We start from the raw sequence: 24,165 nt of genomic DNA, 5'->3' as shown, positions 1-24,165 counted from the left end.
GAGGGGAGGGGAGGGGGGATAGTAGAGGATAGGAAAGGCAGCAGAACACAACAGACACTAGTATGGCAATATGTAAATCAATGGATGTGTAACTGATGTAATTCTGCAATCTGTATATGGGGTAAAAATGGGAGCTCATAACCCACTTGAATCAAAGTGTGAAATATGATATATCAAGAACTATGTAATGTTTTGAACAGCCAACAATAAAAAATTAAAAAAAAATAAAGTATTTAGGAAAAGTAAAAAAAAAAATAAATAATTATGGCAATAATTTAAAAATAGCAAACATTTCTAATATTGGCATTTACTAAGAATTTTACACAAATTATTTTATTAATTCCCCCAGCTACCCTAGGATGTAAATACTACTTTTAAACCTCAATTTCCCTCTGAAGAAACTAGGACATACAGAAATTAAGAAACTTGCTTAAGTCCCACAGTTAGTAAGAAACAAACATACAAATTCTGAACCTCTGGACCAATCTGCTAACCAGCATTGGAAATTGAAAGGGCTAGAAAAATGTGGGATTTACGTGTGTGGTGAGAGGCTAAAAGAGGAGACAGGTTAGTTGGAGGATGAAAAGACGATGGTATGTTGCTAAAGGGTAAGGAAACTTATATTGTTCAGGAGGCTACATTTAATTAGTGCATAATAAATGATGACCAGAAAGAATTTAGCTTTAGAATTTAGGACTTACTTGGATGTTTAGTAGGAAATGCCTAGTGAACAGCAGCAATAAGCTGCAGACCAAGGCAAGAGAAGAGAACCATGTTCACAGATTTACACAGCTTTAGATGCAGAGGCATTAAATTTTGCCCCAGCAACAGTTAACCTCAATAGAGACAAGAGCAGGGGGCAGTTACTGAGTTTTGGAAAATGCTTGGTTGGCAAGTGGAAGAGTTTTCACAAAGCAAGCACAGAATGTGGGCAGAGAGAACAGGTAAGATCCAGAAGATGAAAAACCGAAATGATCCAGAAAGTCAATTGCATCAACAAAGGAAAGGAAATTGAGAGTTCAAACGAGGGTTTCAGGGAAAGTTTCAGATGAGGGGAGGCATACTGGATCAGGGCCATTGCATGGCAGGGCTCTGGGAATGCCTCTCACGATGTGGCCTGTGCCAGGTTTCCCAGTCTCAGCACTAATTATATTTAGACCAAATAAGTTTGTTGTGGGGGATTTCCTGTACACTTGAAGATATTTAGGAACATCCCTGGCTTCTACCTGCGAGAGGCTAGTACAGCCACCTACATAGTTGTAACATCTGAAATTGTCTCCAGATATGACCAAATACCCCTGGAAGGGTGGGCGCAAATTGCCCTGGTTGAGAACCACTGGTGTGTGTAAACAGCTCTCCTGGAGTTGTGCAAGGTAGTGGCAGGAGTAAGCAAGCAGAGAATTTTCTAGAGAATTTTGTTCTCTGCTTTTGCCTTCCTAGTCATGCCATTTGCCACTCTAAACAAGGGTTGAAATAGATTGTTTCTCTAGAGCCTTCCTGTTCTAACATTGTAATTCTGATTTCACAAGAGGAAAGATATGGTGACCTTAGAGCAAATTGAAGAGCTGCAGAGGTCCAGATACTGGCTTTCTTCAGATTGGATTGTTCTGAGTCAAAACAGTTTTCCCCTACAATTTCATTATAAAAGATTAGATAACACTTTGAAAAGTGAAATGGAAACATTGTTTTCTACAACACAGAACTTCAATTTCATTATCTTTGAAATAAGACTGTTTTTGCCTTGTTCCTAATTCACCTACCTCTGGTTCTAATAAGGCATGTCAGGTCTCCAATTTAATGATCTTTTAAAGTTAAGATTCTCAAGTGAACGTGTTCCCAATATATTTTAATTTACGTAAGCACACTAATGAACTGTAAATTACTCTTTCCTAAGAAAGACTCAAATTTACGTCCCAACTTAAATTTCACTGAAAGACATCATTTGTACCAAAAGAATTAGAAGAATTTCTCATTGTTACATCAGAAAGAAATGTCTTAATATTAGGATTATACTGATGATTATTTTCCCAAACTTTTAGTGTGGGAAAATGGACTTGGTGAGTGTGTGTAAAGTTGCCCCAAGGAAGTCATGCCTCAACTTCAACTTGAAGTTGAAAGTCTATTGAGGTATACACAGCCTCATTGGAAATTACTAGAGACGTTTGGAGCAAATGTAGTGTACTGCAAGTGATTAGGAAAAATGGTTGCTGTATGATATTACATGATTTATTTTTTTACATTTATTCTTCCTTCTGAAATGAAGTGGTACAACCTCCAACCATCACTCACCAGTCTCCAAAAGATTACATTATTGACCCTCGGGAGAATATCGTGATCCAGTGTGAGGCCAAAGGGAAGCCTCCTCCAAGGTGGGTGTACTTTCTGCTTTTTGACAGTACTGAAAATAAAGTCCAGGAATCTCTAAGTATAGAAATAAATTTGGAACCTCCGTAGAATAAGGTAGGCCATGTAGAACTCTTCTTTTTGAGTTAGACATTTCTCAGTGTGATTGATTAGATTACCCTTTGGTTTATCTTACCAACTCCACAGTTCATTTTAACTCTTCCAAGATACAGAAGGTAACTGCTTATTCCTAAAGCATCAGTTGTTGGTTTATGGTTTTATCTCCCAGATTAATTAGAGCCAATTTGTTCCTTTTAAATCCCAGATAATTGCATTTTCATGTGCAGATTTTCTGCAGAATGCTTATAATATATGGGAAGATGTGGAAAGAGCCTTCCAATCCTGTCTCTGACACTAATGGCCTTATGACATGAGCAAATCCCATTTCTCTGGGTTTCAGTTTCCTCATCTGTTAAAAAGAAAAGAAGAAGTTAAATTTACTACTTTCAAGATCTCTACTACCTTTATAGTGATCTGTAATATAGTCCTGAATAGTTTTCCAATTTGTCAGGATTCAGTACTCAGTATTCTTCGTGTGGATCTTGGCATGAATCCGTCAAAACCCTGTCAGATTGGTGTATTTATTAGATGGGAAACTGATGCCCAGCAATACTAGATAACTTATCCAAGGTCCTATAGTGGATGATCTGTGACTCGTCCAGTACATTAGAATTTTAGAGTTAGGTTGTTATCAAAATACAATGATTTTTAATAATTAGTAAATTGTAATAACTTTAATGATTATTAAATCATAATAAATGTAATTATAAGTAACAAAGAAGTGAAATGTTTTAGATATTTTATTTCCAAGTTTGGCTATTATAGGATTTTACTACTATTACAAACCAGCACCTGAGGAGAAAATTAACTGGCACTAAATATCGTGGTATGTCAAAGTCCTTATCAAAGTTTTGCTTTAAAATGATATTCTGCCATATTATTGGAAATTCTTACCACACAAGCCCTGACATGATGTTCTTTGGTGGAGTTCCCCTTCAACTTCTTGCTTGTTTAATATCTACCTTCTGTAATTCTCTATAGGATAGGGTTTCTCCTCCTCAACACCATTGATAAGTTGGGTTGGATAATTTTTTTATTGTGGGATAATTTTTTTATTGTGGGATAATTTTTTTATTGTCCTGTGCACTGTGGGACACTTAGCAACATCCCTGTCCTCTACCTGCCAAGTGCCAGGAGCCCCATCCCCACGGTCCTAGTTGTGGCAACCACCACTTTGAGGATGAACAGAGAAAAGGAAAATCTAAGTAGGCCCAGAAAGCACATTTAGAGATGGATGCCTTTAAGTGGCCTTGGCCATCACTGATTTGTTACTAGTTATGAAGCATTGAATTGCATGAGCACTGTGACTTTTATAGAAGGCATTTGTATAAATCAAACCAAGAAAGAGAAATCTCAGTTGACAATTTGGCATACCTTCGAGGAATTTGTAAAACCATCTCTCAGAGTAAAAATTCTCAAAATAGAGTTTATATAGAATAACCACTTTTAATAACCAACGTTTAAAACACCCTGAACTTGTAACTCTTACCCTGATCCCAGCCTCCATTTTGCATTTTGGTAACTTGAAAGGGGTCTGATCAATTTTCAGCTCATATAGACAATACTTTCTTGTCACATTTCAGCCCAGAGCTGATTATTATAGACAGGTTATCAACTCTATGAATAATGGGGTTTACAATAAAAAATGCTAATAAAACTCAAAGAGAATATGCCTGAGAGAACTGTTTCCTGTGTTTCCTTGGATAAGTGACAGGCAATGTGTGTTAGCTTTGAGCTTTGAAGAAGACAGGTACCTCAAAATGTATAACCACCACCTTCTTCTAAGTCATGACTCAGAGCAACATTTTAAATATGGGGAATTATTGCTTTTCTACTTTATATTAAAATCTAATGATTGTTTATAGGGACTCATGACTATTAGGAACTTGTTGAAGAGTAAATAATCCTATTTTTTCTGGATCATTAATAAACTTAACTCTTGATGTATTGGGCAGCTTTTCTTGGACACGAAATGGAACTCATTTTGACATAGATAAAGACCCTCTGGTCACCATGAAGCCTGGATCAGGAACGCTTATAATCAACATTATGAGTGAAGGGAAAGCAGAGACTTATGAAGGAGTCTATCAGTGTACGGCGAGGAATGAGCGTGGTGCTGCAATTTCTAATAACATTGTCGTCCGCCCATCCAGTAAGTGATAGTTTTCAAATATGACCATTTAAAGTACTGTTCCAAGCTGGGCATAGTGGTGCACGCCTATAATTCCAGATACTTGAGAGGTTAAGACAGGAGGATCTCAAATTCAAGGCCAGCCTGGGCAACTTAGAGAAACCCTATCTCAAAAATAAAAGGGAGGTGACTCAAAATGGGGTAGGGAGGAAGAGCATGAGAAGAAGATTAACACTAAATAGGGAAGAGAGGTGGGAGGGAATGAGAGGGAGAAGAAGAATTGCACGGAAGCTGGAAGGAGACTCTCATCGTTATACAAAATACATGTATGATGATATGAGGGAAAAAAAAGAAAAAAGAAATGTGTCACATTAGATTGGGTAGAGAGAAGTGATGGGAGGGGAGGGAAGGGGAGGGGGGATAGGAAGGGCAGCAGAATAAAATAGACACTAGTATTGCTGTATGTATATACGTGTCTATATAACCAACATGATTCTGCAACTTGTACACTTGGAAAAATGAGAAATTATACCCCATTTGATTCAAATCAAAAAAATAAAATAAGGGCTAGAATGTAATTCTAGGGTAGAGCACCCCTGGTGTCAGTCCCTAGTACCACACACAAAACAAAATAGAAAAATATCAATTCAAGATTCAGCATCTGTTACATCACCATCCAAATACTGTAATAAGAAAGCAATGACATCGATTACAATATTCCTACTTTATTTTGCATGAAAGTTATTGCTCCTTTCTGCTTTCCTTTAGCAAAACTTCTCAGCCTAATGCTTTGCCAATCCATTGTGTCTTTTATCCAAGTCCTGAATAAAAGACCAGGATTTATTAAAAAAAAAAAAAAAAGTTCATCAGGGAACTGATCTAATTTTTTCTCACATGCCTTTTGTATAAGTTTTTTTTAATAGCTGGATGAAATAAATTCAGTATATGGGTGAAGGTTATTTCTTTTAACATTTTTGTTTCAAATTTTTATTGTGGTTCTTTTTGCAGTGGTCAGTACCAAAAATCTCTCAAAAACCTCAAGAGCCTGTATGCATGTATTTAAAGAATAGCGAGCATTTGCTGTTCTTGTCATTTTGAAAACTTTTAAAATTACATGTGTAATGTATTCATTATAGAAAAATTAATTACAAGTAAAAAAAGAAATTTAAAAATCATTCAAGTGTCCTTTCTTTCAAGGAAATAACCACTGCTCAAATATTCTTTTCCTTTCTTTCCAGCAGATATATATGTATGTGCATAAAGCCAGCTCATTCTGAAATCCAACCTTTTCTGAACTACTGACATAGCATGTATATTCTCATGTCAATCTTACAAATTAGTGGACTTAAATAATATTGTATGATATTCAAAGGTATACTCTTTGTGGAGAACATATTTAGATCGAAGTTATGTGTCTTTATAATGATGTATTTAGTATACATTTTTAGACATGAAATCATTGACTCAGAATTCAGATTATCAATGGCAGTGAGTGATAATTTCTTTGTTTTTTACTATGTTTTGATTTTTTTAACCTTTAACACTGTATTCAAATGTCATTTTCTCATTGAAATACATAAATTTCAAATTTCTATTTCCCAAAAAAGTTTGGTTTGCCTTTCTTTGTAGTACTTATTAAATTTTTTCATTCAAAAATAATGCAGAAGTTATTTTTTAAATTATTTAATAGGGTCACCGTTATGGACCAAAGAAAAACTTGAACCAATAATACTTCGAAATGGTCAATCTTTAGTACTTCCCTGTAGACCTCCAATTGGATTACCACCAGCTATAATATTTTGGATGGATAACTGTAAGTTTTAACAATAAGAATTTTCTTTCTTCAAGAGTTTATTTATAAAGTTTTTTCTGTCATAATAAATTATTTTTGGGATTCATGACGTATTCATAAAATATCATAGAGATGCTCAGGAAAATACTGCTCATTGAAATAAATAACATGCCATTTCATTTATTTCTTCAATTTTATCAAGCACTTACTATACAATGGAAACTGCTCCAAATAAACCACAAATACACCACTATCACTGAGCTTACATTCTATCTAAGTGGATGGGTTGGAGAAGGAGGCAGACAATAAATGCATTTAGATAATCTTTGTTGGTTGATAATAAATGTTATAAAAGAGAATAAAACAGAATTTTGAGCCCAGACCTAAGAAAATAAGACAGCAGGTGGGACCCCTAAATGTTTCAGTAGAAGGGAGCACAGGTGTAAGCCCTAAGGTAGGAGTATCCTGGTGTGTATAAAAGATAAACACATATGTCCAGACAGAGATCCAAGAGAGAGGAAGATGAACAAGATCATGGAAGTCACAGGACTCAAAGAAAAGTGCTTCAGCTTTTGCTCTGAATAAACTGGCAAACCAGTGAAGGAGTGTTTGTCTGAAATAAAATAAATAGTAGCAGTGTGACTTCTGCTGGGGTATGGAGAGTATAGAGGACTACAGGGGAGGCCAGTTAGGGGTTCTGCTGTACTCTAGGCAACAGTTGAAGGTACTTGGACTTGGGTGGTAGCAATAGAGTGAGATAGATTCTGGATTTATTTTGAAGGTAGAGCCCTCAGGATGTATTGGGGTGGGGGCAGGAGCATGAGAGAGAGGAAGAAGAAGAGATAACTACTAAGTTTGGAGACTGAACAGCTGATAAAATGGAATTGCCACTTCCTGAAACAGCAGAAGCCCTCAGTGGGGAGGAAACTGAACTGTTTTGAATGTGTCATATTTTTGTTATTTTATCCCTAACAATAGTTAATATTCACTGGGCCTTTACTAAGTGCCAGTCCCTTTGCTAAGAACATCACATGGGCCACCCCATTAATTTTTAAAAACAACCCCATGAGGAGTATTTAATGATTTTTTTCACTTTCCAGATGAGGAAACTGAGGCAAAGAGAAAGCCATCCATTAGTCAGTTTCAAATTTGTCTTCCCTTGATCTTCTCCTTGAAGGAATTATTTACTGTTCTGCCTCTTCTACCCTCCCAATTTTCCTATGCTAATAGGGTAGCATTTATCTCAGAGGAAACACATGGCTTGGCTTGTAAACTAAGCAACCAGAGTGTGAGTTCTATAAGGCATTGATGTCCAGATGCCCAATAAGAGTCAGAGGTGCATGTATCAGAAGTATGATCAGTGGTGTGTGCAATGTTATTGCACAGATAGCACATCTTAGAACACTGGAATGGATGGGAGAATTTAGCGGGGTGGGTGCAGGTGGTGCAGAGCAGAGCCTGGGGGACTGAAACCACAAGCCATCAAGAGGTCACCAACTTAGGGAGAAACCAGGAAAGGAAATGAGAAGGTGCGGTCACTGAGGTCAGAAGAGAATATAGGAAGAGTGGTGCCCCAAGAGCAAGGTAAAGAAAGTACTTCAAGAAGTCCATTCCCAGTGACATGATTTCCTCTGCAATCAAAGGCTACATATATTATTAAAGAGAAAATTTGACTCTTAAAACTCAATTTTCATTTTTTAACTTTTATGTGAAATCACTCAGAAAGTATCACAAAGAAATTAAAAACAAATATATAAAGAAATAAATATGACAACACATTTTTATTTTCACTTTATAACATTTTTTACAGGTTTTGAAAGAATAAGTAGCCAACCCAATATATGAGTGACAAATGGTTTTGAGAACAACACTCTCCACATGTCACTGTCAAAAAAGAGACCCAGTGTTTGGTCATTGGTTCTAATCAGCAATGGTTTCCTTTCTGCTTAATAAAAAAGATATACTGCATGTAAACTCTCAGATCATCTGAGTATGTAACTAATTTTTTCCCACTTTGCACAGCTTGCTATATCATTTATGTACATATTAAGCTGTTGACAAAGCTTCTGACCTTTCAGATGGAAATGGCATTTGCAATATGAGAAAGCAATTAGTTCCACATAGCACTTTTGGAAGATAACTTAAATTATTCATATCTTCATACATTTTTTTCCAAGCATAATACAAAAAAAAAAAAACCTCAAAGAGCAAAATGATACCACCATAGTGAAGTCCGTTGTCTTACATCTGAACTACCAACACCCAGGAATCATAAAATACTGCAGGATAAACAAAAGACAATAAATATATGATTGTCTTTAGCTCTTTGCATTCATTAAATAAATGTTCCTTCTTTTTTTTCTGAGTAGTTTTAAAACCGTTGTTTTCCAGGGGATTAAAACTATGAATTTACAACAACTATCAAACCCCTATCTTGACCAAGAACTTGGCTTACACATATAACTGATGGTATTCTTTTAAGCTCTGGCTCCAAGTTTCTTGGCCTTTTGTTGCCTGAGGGAGCCTTTTAACCATGATTTTGCATTTTGTGAAATGTTAGACCAGGCACCTGCCACTGGAGGAGCATAGCTGTTTCACTCAAGCTGAAGAAATCTTATTGAAAGACAAACACCTGGCCCGAGGCCACTAAGATGTGTAACTTTTCCTTATTCTTTCACTTTGGAACTAAAGAACTCTCACAGTTCAGGCTCTGTGAACTGAGTCAGGAGCTTCAGGAGACCTTTTAGCTAGCCAAGTGTAACTTCTTGCAGAGATAGTGAGTTCCACTTCCTTGCATCCTCCATTGGGTAACAGACCTTCTCTCCATGCCTAAGGCTAGACAGTTTCTTGACTGGACCTGAGGGGAAATGAATTATCATGCCTGAAACTAGAAATTCAGCATGTCCTTGGTTATTCATTTAATCTTTCCATGAGTATTTGAGGGAGTCCCTCTGAAGGGCCAGGCACTGATCCAGAGCCACAACAATGTATACAGGAGATGGAGGTCTCTTCTCTCCTGGATCTTGAATTCTGGTGCAGGGATATGAAAAGTAAAAGATGTAGTATGTCAATAGATCATAGGCAATTCAGAAAGGAAAAAGTGGAGGAGGAGAGGGATACTGGGGTAGGGGTTGCTTCTCAGGGGCAGGTTGCAGCCTTGAATAATGTCGTCATCACACCCTGTAGTTAATTTCCCTCTGACTGCCTGGTTCTCTAATTAGATCATAAGCTCAGACAAGATTGGGGCTCTGGTATGCTCAACTCCTTGCTCAGGGACCAGCAGGCATATAGAAACAGATCATATTAACATCCTTATGAACTTTCTTAAAGCATTTTCTAAGATATGCACAGACAGGGGTGATTAATTTAGGAAAAGTCATACAAACTTTTGTAAAACATTTCTTTGTTTATACTTGCTTAAATAAAACATTTCCCTGTATGACTCTAATCTCACCTCTTCCCCCATCTATGAAATTAGGGTTGGGCAGGTACAGTTGGAGTTCTAGTGTGTCTTCCATTTTTTTATACAATTGCTTTTTCTTAAGAACTCTATTAAAATATTATATATATTGGGCTGGGGTTGTGGCTCCACGGTGGAAAGCTTGCCTAGCATGTGAGAGGCCCTGGGTTCAATCCTTAGCACTGGGTAGGTGAATATGGTAAAGCTATTGTGTCCAACTACAACTAAAAAAAAGTATTAAAATATATATATTTATATCTGTGTGTGTACATATATGTGTGTGTATATATATATGTATATTTTTTTCCCCTAAGTGAAGTGTCCACAGAATTATTGGTAGTTAAGTTGCTAATTTGGAGCGTGGCCATGTTATGATGGAGTGATCTGGTTCTCCTTCTGCCTTTCTCCAGCCTTTCAAAGACTTCCACAGAGTGAGAGGGTTTCCCAAGGTCTGAATGGAGACCTTTATTTTTCTAATGTTCTCCCAGAAGATACCCGTGAAGACTATATCTGTTATGCCAGATTTAATCACACTCAAACTATACAGCAAAAACAACCTATTTCTGTGAAGGTAGTTTCAGGTAAGAGTTCATTTCCAAATCTTCCTTTCAGTGATGTTTACACATGTGAAAAATTATAAACCATTAAATACTACTGAGATAAATAGGCTCATTGATTAGGAAACTACCTGTGAAGGATCACTAGTGGTGGCAGATGGAAAGAGCATGAGTATCCTAAATACTGTATGGTGTGATTGCCATTACTGTTTCCATGATGACCTTCTGAATCACTTGGTATTCTGAACATCGATGTGTACTTTATGCCCCACAATGCCTTTTATTTGACAATCTTGCTGCGTAAGTCACAGATTTACATATTACTGGTTGGGGGTGGCTGAGTGAATTAATAATGAGTTAGTCATATACAGTGTTAAGCACCATTTTTACATGGTAGGGATGGTACTTAGCACAGCTGTATACCTTTGTTTTTGTTGCCCAGTGGTTTTTGACCCCTCTCCCCTACTTTTGTGCCCTCTTCATAATATTCTGTTTATTTCAGTGGATGAATTGAATGACACTATAGCTGCTAATTTGAGTGACACTGAGTTTAATGGTGGTGAGTCATGGTGATTGTAACTGATTTTCTCCTTCATTGTAGACTTTAGTTCACTAACTTCACCTCCATGGCTATTTAACCTTATTTATTTATGAAATTTCTAGTTATATGTTTAGTACCACTAGTTTCAATGTGTGTTTCCTATAAAATTTAGTTGTAAACTTTCAAGCATGTCACTAAAACATTTTCCATGGTGTCTGTATAATAATGAAACTTGTTTTTAACTGTTCTCATGTAAAAGAACCATTTCACTTGATCTGGATAAAATCTTTCATATATGTTTTGAATTATATTTTCCATTTTTTTTGTCTTATTTATAAACTTTTCTCATGAACTAAATAAGAGTCGACTGGTGTATTAACCTGCTAGAATACGTCTACATCAAAGCTTTTAGTGACTAACATTAAGTGGATTCCATAGTAAATCATCACATTTCCAATTCATTTTCACATGACATTATGCAATACAAATAGTAATACTATTTCTCTGGGTTTTGTATGAAACCAAGTTACTATCTTCAGTGAAATTAAACTTAAAAAAAATAGAGCATTAAACTTCATTCTTTTAAATTGAAAAAAAAAATATTTCCTTAAGGGAAATGTGGTACTTCTATCAATAAAAATAATGAGTTCTGTATAGAGGGCCCTCTTAATTATCCAGAAGGCAGAAAACAGAATTTCTACTATATTAATTTTTCATACTTTAGATATGAACATTTTGGTATCAGTGACATAGCCCAACTCCTGCTATTTTATTTTGCTTCATTTATTTTAAATATACTCTTAAAAAAATATGGGCCTTAAGACCATTCCCAAAGTGACTTTAGAAAAGAAAATTTCCCCTAAAATCTCTAAATTCTTTAGAAAACTAATTTCTCCTTTTCTGATATTTAGTTTTTTCTTCTGAGAAATGAGAATAATTCATATATTACCTATTCATTCAGCTCTGATGAGCACCAAGTAGGTAATTTATTTAAGTTTGAAAATAGTGAAGAGCTATAGATTCTTAAGATGTTATAATTTCTACTTCAAGTTTTTCCAAGAGGCCTTCAGAAGTTAAGGTTATATTTTGCAGAGTTCATAAAAAAGTTGACCTGCATAAATATCCCTAAGATCTCTGAATTAAGACCTTCTTTATTTTGTCACTGAGGAAACTGGTTTTAATTTATCTAAGTCTACCATTATTCTTAACTTATGGCAAATAATTTGCCTGACCTCTGTCAGTAGTCCTCCAAGTTTGTTTTATTTTCTATAAACTTTTGAGTTTGGAAATTGATTTGGCTGTAAAGTTATCCCCAGTGTAAACCAAAGTACCTCTTCCATAATGACACCTTTTTGAAAAACCTAATGTCTTCTAGAAGATAGACAGTTAATTTTGTTTTTGAGCTGAGCACTAATCTTAAGGGATATATAGTTTGATAACATAATTTTCCTTTCAATGTTAACATTTTGAAATTTGTCAATCCACAGAAAATTTGTAAAACCCTAACCTAGATTAAAAGGATTTACAAAAGGAAAATAGTCCTTTACTACAACTTGAGCTTATGCAACCCAAATTATTTGTATTTGTATTTTCCTGTTTCAATGAGTAAGTGGATGTAGTTTAACAAATTTCATAATCAATGCTAAATAGTTTTGAAAAGGGATTAGAATTTTAGACAGGTTTTTTTTTTTTTTGACAGTGACTGCATTTCTGGAAATATATATTCATAATTTTTAATGCATATTTATTTTCTTCTTTGCAGCTAAATCAAGTAGAGAGAGGCCACCAACATTTTTAACTCCAGAAGGCAATGCAAGTCACAAAGAGGAATTAAGAGGAAATGTGCTTTCACTGGAGTGCATTGCAGAAGGCCTGTGAGTTCACACACTGCCCTGATGTACATTTCTTATAAAAAAATAGTAGACTGGTGGAGAAGCATTACTATCATAGGAGGAGTCATTGTCATACTAATCTCATCAAGCATCAATTAATTTCCAAAGTAGAGTGCATGATTCGCATTATTCAAATAAATCACTACTGTAGTAGTGTTTGCATTGAAATAAGTATCAGTAGTTACCTCATGATTGCTATGTTATAATAAGGAGATATAATTTTGCTATTTTGTAAGAAACTATTTTCTAAAAACTTAGTGGCTTAAAAATAATAGCTGTTTACTATTGATCCTTTGTCTGGAGGTCTGCAGGGAAATTTTACTGTAAGTTGAACATGCTCATGCATCTGCTAGGCAACTCAGCAGAGGGTTTGTGACTCTCAGGGTCTGCTGGTTGTTGGCCTAGCTCTTGGTTGCAAGTTTCATCCTGGCTTGTTCTCCTAACAACAGAAACTCACCAGGCATCTTAGGGCCTAGCCTCATAACTAGCACATTGTCCCTTCCATTCCTTCCTATTAACAGGTCACAAGGCCAAACCTTGGTTCTTTGAAATGTCTCATCTGTGCACATCTCAGAACTGATGTGCCTGTGACAGGCATTGCAAAGACCTCACCTAGACACAAAAGCAACTATTAGGATGGGTCTATATTACAGGCGAGTTTCTACACAGTCCCTGGCTAGAGCAAGTGCCTCGATAGGAAAATATCCTCTAACAGCCTTGAATGGGATCCCAGAAGCATGCTGCCTTCACAGTTTGTGATCCATGCTATTCTTGACCTGGTAACTTAGTGGCCTGATCTTGTCTGAGTCCAGGAATAACTACTTCAGGAAGCATTTGGAGGCCTCTGCTGGCCAAGTCAGGAAATCACACTATATATGACAGTTCCTTAGACTGAATACTAGCAACAACCTCCTTTAAAGATATGTTAAAAATCTATCTTTTCGGGCTGGGGATGTGGCTCAAGCGGTAGCACGCTTGCCAGGCATGTGTGCGGCCCGGGTTCGATCCTCAGCACCACATACAAACAAAGATGTTGTGACTGCCGAAAACTTAAAAATAAATATTGAAATTCTCTCTCTCTCTTCTCTCTCTCTCTGTCTCTCTCTCTTTAATTTAAAAAAAAAATCCATCTTTTCCACCAGAAATAAAAAAGAAAAAAGTCCGATTTTTATTATTTTGTTAGAAAGTAGCTTAATCTCCAACCTCCAACCTACTGGAGTAGAATTACCTATTCTGAAATTTGGTGCCTCATTTTTCCACAAATGATTTGCAGGTTGTGTATTCTTTATCCAAAATGCTTGGAACCAGAAGTGTTTTGGATTTCATATCTTCTTTTTAAATTTTGTTATACTTATATAGACTTTACTCATTGAATGCTAACATGACACTTAAAACATTTCAAATTTTGGAGTATTTGGATTTAGGCTTTTTGATTAAGTATGCTCAACCTATATTATATAAAATATGAAATAAAGTAAGGTTGGTCTTTGGAAATTTCACAATATTCCTAAAGGAATTTCTAAAACTCTGGAATGTTATAAAACCAAGATTGGAACTCTATCTCTTACAGAACAACAAACTTTAAACCCAAAGAATCAAAACATTCCAAATTTGGAACAATTGCTCAATAGAGTAGCAGTCCTCCAAAATGAGTCATGGCTCTTCGAAGGGGAAACTATGATATTATGTTTCTATCCCCATTCCCCTTTCATCTTCAGATCATATGAAATTCAAATTAGTCTAACTATTAGAGAACAGTTTATGTTTTCAGGTTCCACATGATATAGTTGTTCAAATTTCAAAATGATTTCTCATCTTCTACCTCTTTTTATATGCACAACATGTTTAATTAGAAGCTATTTCATCAAATATATATTATTTCAGTAATTACTCAATTATTTCTATTCAATCCAGACCAATACTATAAACTATCAGTTAAATCAACTTGCATTTCTAATGACAAGTATTATGATCTTCCTGAGGTCTGGACCAAACTTTATCATTACCTTCCCAGCACATAACTCAGTGCTCTGTGTCTAGTTCAGTGCTTAGGAATTGTTTGTATTGAATGGATCTTTATTTTGTCCTCATGAAAACCTTGTGAAATCATTAGATCAGGTCGTGCAACTAAGGAAACTAAGACCCCAAAGGGTCAGGGATCCAAAATCAGAGAGAATTTTAAGGACAAGGCTGGAACTTGGAAGATTTAACTTCAAGCCTATATCCTGGCTTTTTATCTATTTCCATATTTCAGGGTTTAGTAAGAAGCATAGGTGGTTGGACACACCTGTAATCCCAGGTTTTCAGGAGGCTGAGGCAAGAGGATGGCAAAGCAAAGACCAGCTCTGGCCATTTAACAAGAACCCATTTCAAAATCAAGAATAAAAAGGACTGAGAATGGAGCTCAGTGGTAGAGCACCCTTGAGTTCAATCTCTAGTACCATCAAAGAAGTAGAAAAGATAGAAAAAACACAGCTGAATGAGAGATGATATAATATACAAATTTGATCTATTAACAATTGATATAATAATATTTTTAACTATCACTAGTAAAGAAATTAAGGAAAAAATACTAATCCTCTAATCACATAATTCATGTCATTAATTAGCCTGTTATAAAATAGAAAAGTTCTTATTGTTTGCTATGGAAATGTGTGAAAGTCTGGGGACACAGATATATTTGTGAGCCTTTTCTCAGTACTTTTTTTTTTTTTTTGCATGGGGAGTACTGGGGATTGAACCAGGGGTGCTTCACCACTAAGCTATATCCCCATTGCCATTTGTATTTTTTATTTTAAGATAGGGTTTTGCTAAGTTGCCAAGGTTGGCCTTGAATTCATAATTCTCCTGCCTCAATTTCCCAAATTGCTGGGATTACAGGCATGTACCACCATACCCAGTTTCTCTGTACATTTTTACCTTTAGCTAATGAAAAAATATAGCTCAATATCATTGATTTAATTGAAATTCTCTTGATATATACCCTCATGTAAAAATACCTGGGAGCTCCTCATTGATAAGGATTTTGAAGAAAATACTTAGGTCCCTTCGGTAAAACAGCTTATCATAGCAGCACTGCATCACTGAAGGCAAAGTTTATGGTGTGCCATAAATTAGTATAGTTCTGGTTATGTGAAAATGGTATCTTACCATTTTAAATGTAGGTTTTGAGCATTATTTATAAAAGTGTGATGCTAAAGAATTTGTTGTACAATTGCATGAAAACTCGCCCTCAAAAGTAGTCACATTTTTTGTAACATCATTGTTTATCCCATCAGGCCTACCCCAATTATTTACTGGATAAAAGAAGATGGAATACTACCCATCAACCGGACATTTTATCGGAACTTTAAGAAAACCTTGCAGATTATTCATGTTACAGAAGCGGATTCTGGGAATTACCAGTGTATAGCCAAAAATGCATTAGGAGCCATCTATCATACCATTTCTGTCACAGTTAAAGGTAAATTATTATTTAAGATGCATTCCTCTTGCTTTCATACAATGACCTGATACTTCAATTTAATATACCTTTGATAATGTTCTTCAGTAATGATGAATGTAAATTTATATCAGCATTCACAGTACCTTGAATCTCTTTTCATTGCTATTGAGAATGCATCTACACCAGGTTAAAAATTTGCTCCTTCAAATCTTCCTTACAGAATTCCATTTAATAAATATAGAAGGAATGAGGAAAATACAAAAATCACCATTATCCCATAAGGGCAACTGCTATAGGCAAGGTTCACTGATGAACATTAAAATTAATGGGTTACCTTTTGAGGAGAAAAAGAGGATATTTCTATAGCTTCAAAATGTTTCTCTTCCCTAAAAACATGAATAACTGGGGGAATTTTAGCATGTCCACTGTTTTTTTTTAATATTCCTTTCTTGAGGAGATGGAACTTACTTCCCTTCTCCTGGGCACACTTAATGACTCACAATGAACAAAGTGTGGAATGCTGGAGAATACTAATTTTGCAGTGGAGACATTTGGCAGACACCACCTTAACCAAGTCATGAAAGTGAACATCACCAAGAAGTCGTGTTGATCTCATGTCCATCCTCAATATGGTACAACAAGTTGGTTCATTCCTTTGGTGGTATTCTTAAAACCAAAAACTTCAGCTAATCATGAGATAACATCAGGAAAACCTTTGTTGGAAGACATCTACCAAATAACTATCATTGTAATAGTCATGAAAGACTAAGAAACTGTCTGATTGGAGGAGGTAAGGACCTACCTATAAAGACTCAATACAGGGATGGGGATGTGGCTCAAGTGGTAGCGCGCTCGCCTGGCATGCGTGCGGCCCGGGTTCGATCCTCAGCACCACATACAAACAAAGATGTTGTGTCTGCCAATAACTAAAAAAATAAATATTAAAAAAATTCTCTCTCTCTCTCTCTCTCCTTCTCTCTCTCTCTCTCTCTTTAAAAAAAAAAGACTCAATACAATGTGGTATCTGAGACAGGATCCTAGAATAGAAATAAGACATTAGTGCAGAAAAGAGGGAAATCCAAACAAAGTGTAGAGTGTAGTTAATAGTATTGCATTGATGTTAATTTCTTGTTTTGATAACTGCACTTTGCTTATAATAAGATGTTGACATCAGAGGAAACTGAATGAAGGATGTATGGAAACATAATATATTACCTTTGTAGCTTTTCAAGAATGAAAATTTTCTCAAGGGGCTTCCTAATTTTATAATTTTATGTAATTTGCAGGGCTCAGAATTTAAATTCATTTTTCTTAACCTTTCCTATACCTGTAAATTACTTTAAAACCTCAGATAAATCTGACACCTCTCTGATGTCCAATAGATTTAAATATAAAATGAAATTTGTGTCAAACAGGTCTAGAGTGTGTTTAAACATTCAGGGAATCTCTTTAAACATCCTTTTGAAAATCTAAAAGTTTCAAGCATTACTATTCACTTTAAAAAAAATGAGACTAACAGTGTTTTGCAAAATAACTATTTTTATTACTGAAATAGTTCAACATATTCTTTTGCTATTATACTTATATGATTCATATTTTGATTTTTTTCTCTTCTTTTAATAAAGCGGCCCCTTACTGGATCATGGCACCTCAAAATCTTGTGCTGTCCCCAGGAGAGGATGGGACCCTGATCTGTAGAGCTAATGGCAACCCCAAACCCAGAATTAGCTGGTTAACAAATGGAGTCCCAATAGAAAGTAAGTTTCTTTGATTGACTGTAGTTGCAGGATATTTTCAAAGCATATCTATTTCTTACCAGTGAACAAATGGTGAAATTTCTCTGATCAAGGAAGAAAGCCATATAGAAGTTAAACAGATGTGCTGAATGATCTTTAAAGTTTCATTTCATTACCTTTAGATATTCATTATGACTTTGAGTAATTTATATTATTAAAATAGTGGTGTGTGTGTGTGTGTGTAAACATGCCTGTGTTGACTGGGACTTGGCAATACTTCTGTTTGTTACCTTATAACATGGAAAGAGTGACATGGCCAGAAATACACATCACCAAAAATGTTCATATTATCTTCTATAATCAAACATCAAGTGATTTATGGAAAAAATCATAGGAATCAGAAGAGACAGGCAAGGAGAGTAGCCCTAGAGCCAATGGATCTAACAAGAATAAGAAGCACAGCTGTCTTACTTTCAAGAGTTTTTAGTCCTGAGTGTAGCCCAGATGTTCCCACATTCTCCAATCTTTAGAGATCACCATCCTATTTAACATATAAAGAACACATCCCCTGGTCTGATCTTATGTAGGATGCTCAATTGGTTGCAAGCTGACCTTCCCTGAGTATTGCCTAGATCACCCCTGAGTGATGCCTACATACCCTGGCTGTGCCTGTCACCTACAGCCACCTTCCTTGTTCAGCTCCACTCCCAGCTTGTTCTTATTAGCCAGGTTTTCCCAAGCTGCTGCTATGCTGCCCACAATGGTCCTCCAAAATGTGGCCACAGGCCCTCCCATTAATCTCCTAAGACCAGACTTTCAAAAACTTGGTTAGAGGCTTGAAGATAGTAGAAGGGAACAATAGCAAAGGGGGACAAAAACATCAAAATGGATATTGCCCCTCAATGCCCTTGAACTCCTGTGAACACAGCCCACTACCGTCATCTTCCTCCACCTACTCACCACGAATTGTTGCTGGCAGGGGAATCTCCAAACATTTTCTACTTCTTGGGGTCCAGATGTACTCTTAGATCCAGAGAGAGACAATCAGTTTCTTCTTCAAATCCAGCCTCAGTTCACCTCCCAGTCAATGTCACAGTCATCCACAAAGATATTGCAGACAATATCTGCATAATAAAGGCAACTTTCAGCTTATGGTAGAAAGCAGCTCGACCCCTGATTGCCTCTAAGTCAGAGTCAAATATTGATTCCGCTTCTACATAATCAAAAGGTCCATTGAACTGGCTTTCCTGAAACTTACTCTACCCACTAAGACTGATCTGAAAACAACCAGTATTTTTAAGATGGCACAAGTCCCTGTTTTTCATCATCAAGTGTGACAACTACAGGTTTAGACTGAGTAAATCACACCCTGTTCTGTAGTACTTTGGGGGAAGTCACTTGTGTCACAAAACATAGTAGTCATCAGATACTTCAAATTAGACAGCCTATGTTTATGCTCAGAGGAAATATGTTCCTAAGAGAAAACAGATTCTAAAAAGGCCAGTAAAAGGGGTTACAGTATTTCCACACCCAAGTTTAGTCATGATCAGGATAAGGAAAAGTGACATTACTTTGTGGTTGTATATAAGGAGGCTATTGCCACTCTCGGGGGGTTATGAGTGAAAATTGAGAGAAAAAGTGAAAGAAAGCCCAGAACTAAAGGAGGTTTTATGGTAATGTGACTTTCTTAGGGATACATACAGAATAGTGGTAAGTGATGGAGCTTGTTCAGCACTTTTGCACCATGTTTTTGTTTTCTGTTTTTGCGACTCAGAGGTTCTTTGTGATTTATGGAAGGTTAAATATGCTTCTGAGAGCTAGACTCAGCAAAACACACAAGTGGGAGGGAATTCCCATCTAGCCACTCAGTAGGGAAAATGGGAAACCTGGGGATACTGACGATTAAACTCTCACGTTCAGCAGTCAGAATGCAGCCCTAAGCAGGGAAAATTGAGATAAGGGTAAGAGATTAAATAATGAGGCTGCTCTTTTCCCCTGATTTGCTTATTGTCCTTCCAAATTGGCTCTTAGTCTTTTCCTGCTGGTATAATCTAGTATCTTAGACTGGATAATTTATAAACAACAGAAATGTATTGCTCATGGTTTTGTAGTCTAGGAAGTCCAAGATGAAGGTTCCCACAGAATTGTTGTCTGGTTAGGGCCTGTGCCTTCTGTGTGTGCTCACACGGCGAAAGGTGAAAACACGCTCTCTCAAACTTTTTATAAGGCACTTTAACCCCATTCAAGAGTGGGGAACCTTCATGACCTAATCACTTCCCAGAGTCCTCACCTCAGTACTCCCTCCATGGGGGTTAGGTTTCAATGTGGGAGTTTAGGTTTCAAGGTATGAATTCTGGAGAGCCACAGACATTCAGATCACAGCACCAGTGTAAGCAGCACCTTTGAGGGAAGCCTGTACTATAGTTGTGTTAAGAACTTTGAAAATGCACTCATAGATTCTCCCTTTTAAACATATTGTTTTGAGGGAGGATTAGCTACAAAAGGCTTTGGTGGAAGAAGGCAGTGGTCCCTGAGAGACAATTTAGTCCCTTCTTCTTTAACACTAAATCATCCAAATAGGTCTAGAGCAGAAAGAGTCAGGACAGGCTTTCTCAAATCAGCTTCCAAATAAATTCATCTCTTCCATCCCAAAAGTATTCTTTAAATCCCCTTGGGACAGAAAAGAAAGGGGGCCAAGAAGACATGGGAATTCTGTAGCTCCTACAGAGCTGGGGTGCCCTGGCCTCTGGTGTGCAGCCAGAGCAGTCGCTCTAGAGTTTGCACTGTGGGGAACACCACAGTGTGGCCTCAAAGCAAGGAGCTAGGCCCTCAGGTGGTGCTGGGAGTAGGTGCTGTGTCTACACCAAGGTGATGGGAAGCTTTCCTGAAGGTGTTCAAGACGGACATGCGTGGATTACTGTGTGGACTTCCCAGAACTGAAAGGTGATGGACTTGCAGGACCCCTACACAATGATACTGCTGAGGCACAATTGTTCCCCACTCCTGGCTCTCAGTGGCTGGTCCACATACAACTTCTGCTGAGTAGTCTCTTGGGTAGATACTGAGCCTTAAGTAGCTAAGTTAAAGTGAACATGCCCCCACTGTAGATTGGCATCTCCTAATTCAAAATAAGGAATAAATGAGGAAGAAAACTGCTAAAAAAAAATTCAGTGGATGCTTGAGCTTCTCCTTTCTACCCTGCTTGGTAGTTACCACATGAATTTAAAGACCGCCCCCAAACAGAATTGTCTTGAGATTTGTGGACCATTCTGAAAACAGCTTGTTTCTCATCCATAGCTTGTTGAGTTGTGTTCCATACAGATGCATCCAGCATTGCTGGAATATAGGGGAAGGAAGGCAGAGAGATATGAGAAGGCGAAGATAGGACCAATAGCAAAATCTGCTGCCATATACGGAGGCACAAATGAGCCTTGTAAGGATTATCAGCCAGAATAGACCCCAGAAGTTGGCTGTGGGCACCAGCTGGCTTGCTGGCAACGCCTACTATCCAAGAGACTGCAGAAACTGTGGGTGGACCGGCAGCTTGGACCAGGGTACAGCTGTGCCTCTGCAATACCATTGTATAAGAAGCCATGCAGTGTCCCTGCCAGGTGCCTGAGGTCTATCCCCTGTGTCACCCAGCAGACACACTGTCAGGGGCCCATACTGCCAGACACACAGACTCCCACCCCTGCTCTGTGGGCTATCACTCCAAAGACACTGACTGCCTCCTGTGCCTCTGCAGGCTCTGGCTGCCAAGTAGACACAAATATTGTAAAAGGAGAAGCAGGATCAGGTCAAGGGAGGGGTAAGACGAGATCTGCTAGCAAAATTAGTTGTTATTGGTTTGTGACTGTGCACTTCAGATCTGGAAACTTCTATTTTACAAACTGAAAGGATCAATTCCAAATCACCTGCGCAAGTTATCTCAATGGCTTCTAAAGCTCTGTCCCACTGGGTCTGTCTAAATTATTGACAACTTTCCTTGAGGTAACTAATAGATTATATTAAATATGAGATTTGTCCACAAACTACCCAGAATGTTTACAAAACAATCTACAGAAGTAAAAAAATAACACAGCTGTAAGAACTGGTGCCAAAGAACTTGATTTTACTGTGCAGCCTGCAGTGTCTGAGAGGATAGGGAGCTGAACTCTATCTAGAACAAGAAAGAAAAAGAACTTGCTGACAGCAGGTTGGATAAAGCATTGCTGTACTCTCTCCAGAATAGATAAGTGCTCATAAGTTCCTCTTCTCCTCCCTTCCTTCCCCACTGGAGAGTCCATGCCACATCACCATGCCATCCTGGTGATAACCCCCAAGGCCAAGGCTGTGGACTCCATAATTCCTGTCTCTGTCCCAGGAGGTAGTGGGAGAGTTTGATGCCTGCAGTTCTTTTATCATCTCCTATGTGAGTTGTGTTAGATCTAAGGCCATTCAGCATGGAACATGTATAATATCACATTCTTAGGTTGAAAGGCTTCTTTTCTCTCAGATATGAGAAGGGAAAAGAACAAAGGTGACAAGAAAGGGCAGGAGATATCTTCCTGCCACAATCACATATTTCACTCATACTGAAAGCCAGTAACACATAGTAAGCTGCCAGGGAATGAGGCCCACTAGAGGATATTCCTGAGATTCTGTCAAAGCATCTTCCTTCTTCCTTTTCTCAAAGGTAAAGGGCTTGGTTGTTTACCCTTAAGGGGATGGAATAGGTAGAAGACAAATAAAATTCAACTCTATCCAAAGATTGATTCTACAATATTCCTGAATGATCATAATTCCAGGAAAGTTTATAAAGTTGACTACTTCAGAAAACCTCAGCATTAATTTCCCTTAAAGAAACCATTAAGCTCTCCTGTCTGTAGTTTCCCATATCCAAAATGCATATACTATCTGATTAACCTCTTTCATAAAGTTCTTTGTAAAATTAATTATGAATAGTTACTAAAAAACATTATTAAAAAGTTATTAAAAAGCTATTATTCTACTTCTGGACCTTACTTTTGGGGCTTCAAGTTATATGTGCTAATTCTGTGCCTTTAAATGTCTTTCTCCACATGTTCGTTTACAACAATAGAAATTGGTTGTTCCTAGGATGAATTATTACTCCTTTAGGTAATTTGGGTGTGTAAGCTGGTAAGTTACTCCCACCCACGAGCCAACGCACAGTGTCCCAGGGCTTCAGATGTCTCTGCACTAGTGATTTCATTCTATGTCCAGCTACCAACTGAGTTTCCATATGTCACTGTGGTAGTTTCTGATTTTATTTGCAGTTTTTAATAAGTGCTTAAGGAAAATGTAGTCCAAACTTCCATGGAGAGAAAGAGATTTGTGTAATCATTACTTATACTAAAACAGTTTGTTTTATTCCTAAATACTTTGCCAAAAGTAAATATTTGAAGAGTGCTCCATTTAGTATAAACAAGGCAGATACAGTCAGATGGCTTTCCAGAAACGATATCTTCCCAAAGAGTTGATACCAAAGAAAAACACTACTCTGAGCTACAGAAATGAGGTATGTTTGTGATTGATGAATCTCCACTTGGGAAAAATTATTCTTCTAGCTTTGTCATTTGAGTTTTGTCTTCCATAGTCATGGTAGTATACCTTTTATTATTATTATTATTATGATTATGTGGCTTTCTTAAGAGTGTAATATACTCAAGGAATTTGAGGATCTTTGATTACACAGTCTGCTACCCATCCAGGAAGATTTGGCCCAGAGATCTGTGCTGAAATACGTGTCACTGTATTACACTGCCTGGCATAGCCACAGAAGTACTTAAGAGTGGGTATGTGGCTGGCATTGGCATCCCTTTGAAGAGTTCCAACACTGAGTAGACAAGTGCTGGGTCCACAAGGTCTAAGAATAACCCACAGAGAAATCTCCAGAAATGCTGCTGTGTGTTCCAGCATTGAGGCAGTGGATGGGTATCCCTGAGAGCGTGAGTCAGAAAGGCCCAATGGTACAAGATGAGCATCTAGGACAAAGAGCACAGCTGTCCTAACATACACCACCTTCTTAGGTCCAAGGCTGCCCATCAGCTTCACTTCACAGTCCAATGTGACATTCCTATCATTTATTAATGAATCCATAGCCTGTTGAAAATTATGACTTGTGTTTGTCTTCTGGTTGGGAGAAATG

The 24,165-nt window shown here is 37.2% G+C and overlaps 1 protein-coding gene across 47 annotated transcripts in view; it reads left to right on the top strand.

The window, feature by feature from the left end:
* Nucleotides 1–24,165, top strand: part of Nrcam (neuronal cell adhesion molecule) — a 270,775-nt gene that overhangs the window by 202,608 nt on the left and 44,002 nt on the right. For 33 of the 47 annotated variants that reach the window (XM_048799580.1, XM_048799573.1, XM_048799562.1 and 30 more), the window contains 8 exons: nt 2,264–2,369; nt 4,419–4,615; nt 6,285–6,407; nt 10,257–10,427; nt 10,906–10,962; nt 12,707–12,818; nt 16,115–16,299; nt 17,907–18,038. In XM_048799580.1, the coding sequence (XP_048655537.1) occupies nt 2,264–2,369; nt 4,419–4,615; nt 6,285–6,407; nt 10,257–10,427; nt 10,906–10,962; nt 12,707–12,818; nt 16,115–16,299; nt 17,907–18,038 (1,083 nt within the window). The remainder of the gene's footprint in view (nt 1–2,263; nt 2,370–4,418; nt 4,616–6,284; nt 6,408–10,256; nt 10,428–10,905; nt 10,963–12,706; nt 12,819–16,114; nt 16,300–17,906; nt 18,039–24,165) is intronic. The other 14 variants (XM_048799581.1, XM_048799577.1, XM_048799575.1 and 11 more) reach the window with 1 other exon arrangement.

The sequence above is a fragment of the Marmota marmota genome, unplaced genomic scaffold (assembly GCF_001458135.2).
Source record: "Marmota marmota marmota unplaced genomic scaffold, marMar, whole genome shotgun sequence".
NCBI lineage: Eukaryota > Metazoa > Chordata > Mammalia > Rodentia > Sciuridae > Marmota > Marmota marmota.
This window is presented reverse-complemented; position numbering and strand designations above follow the sequence as displayed.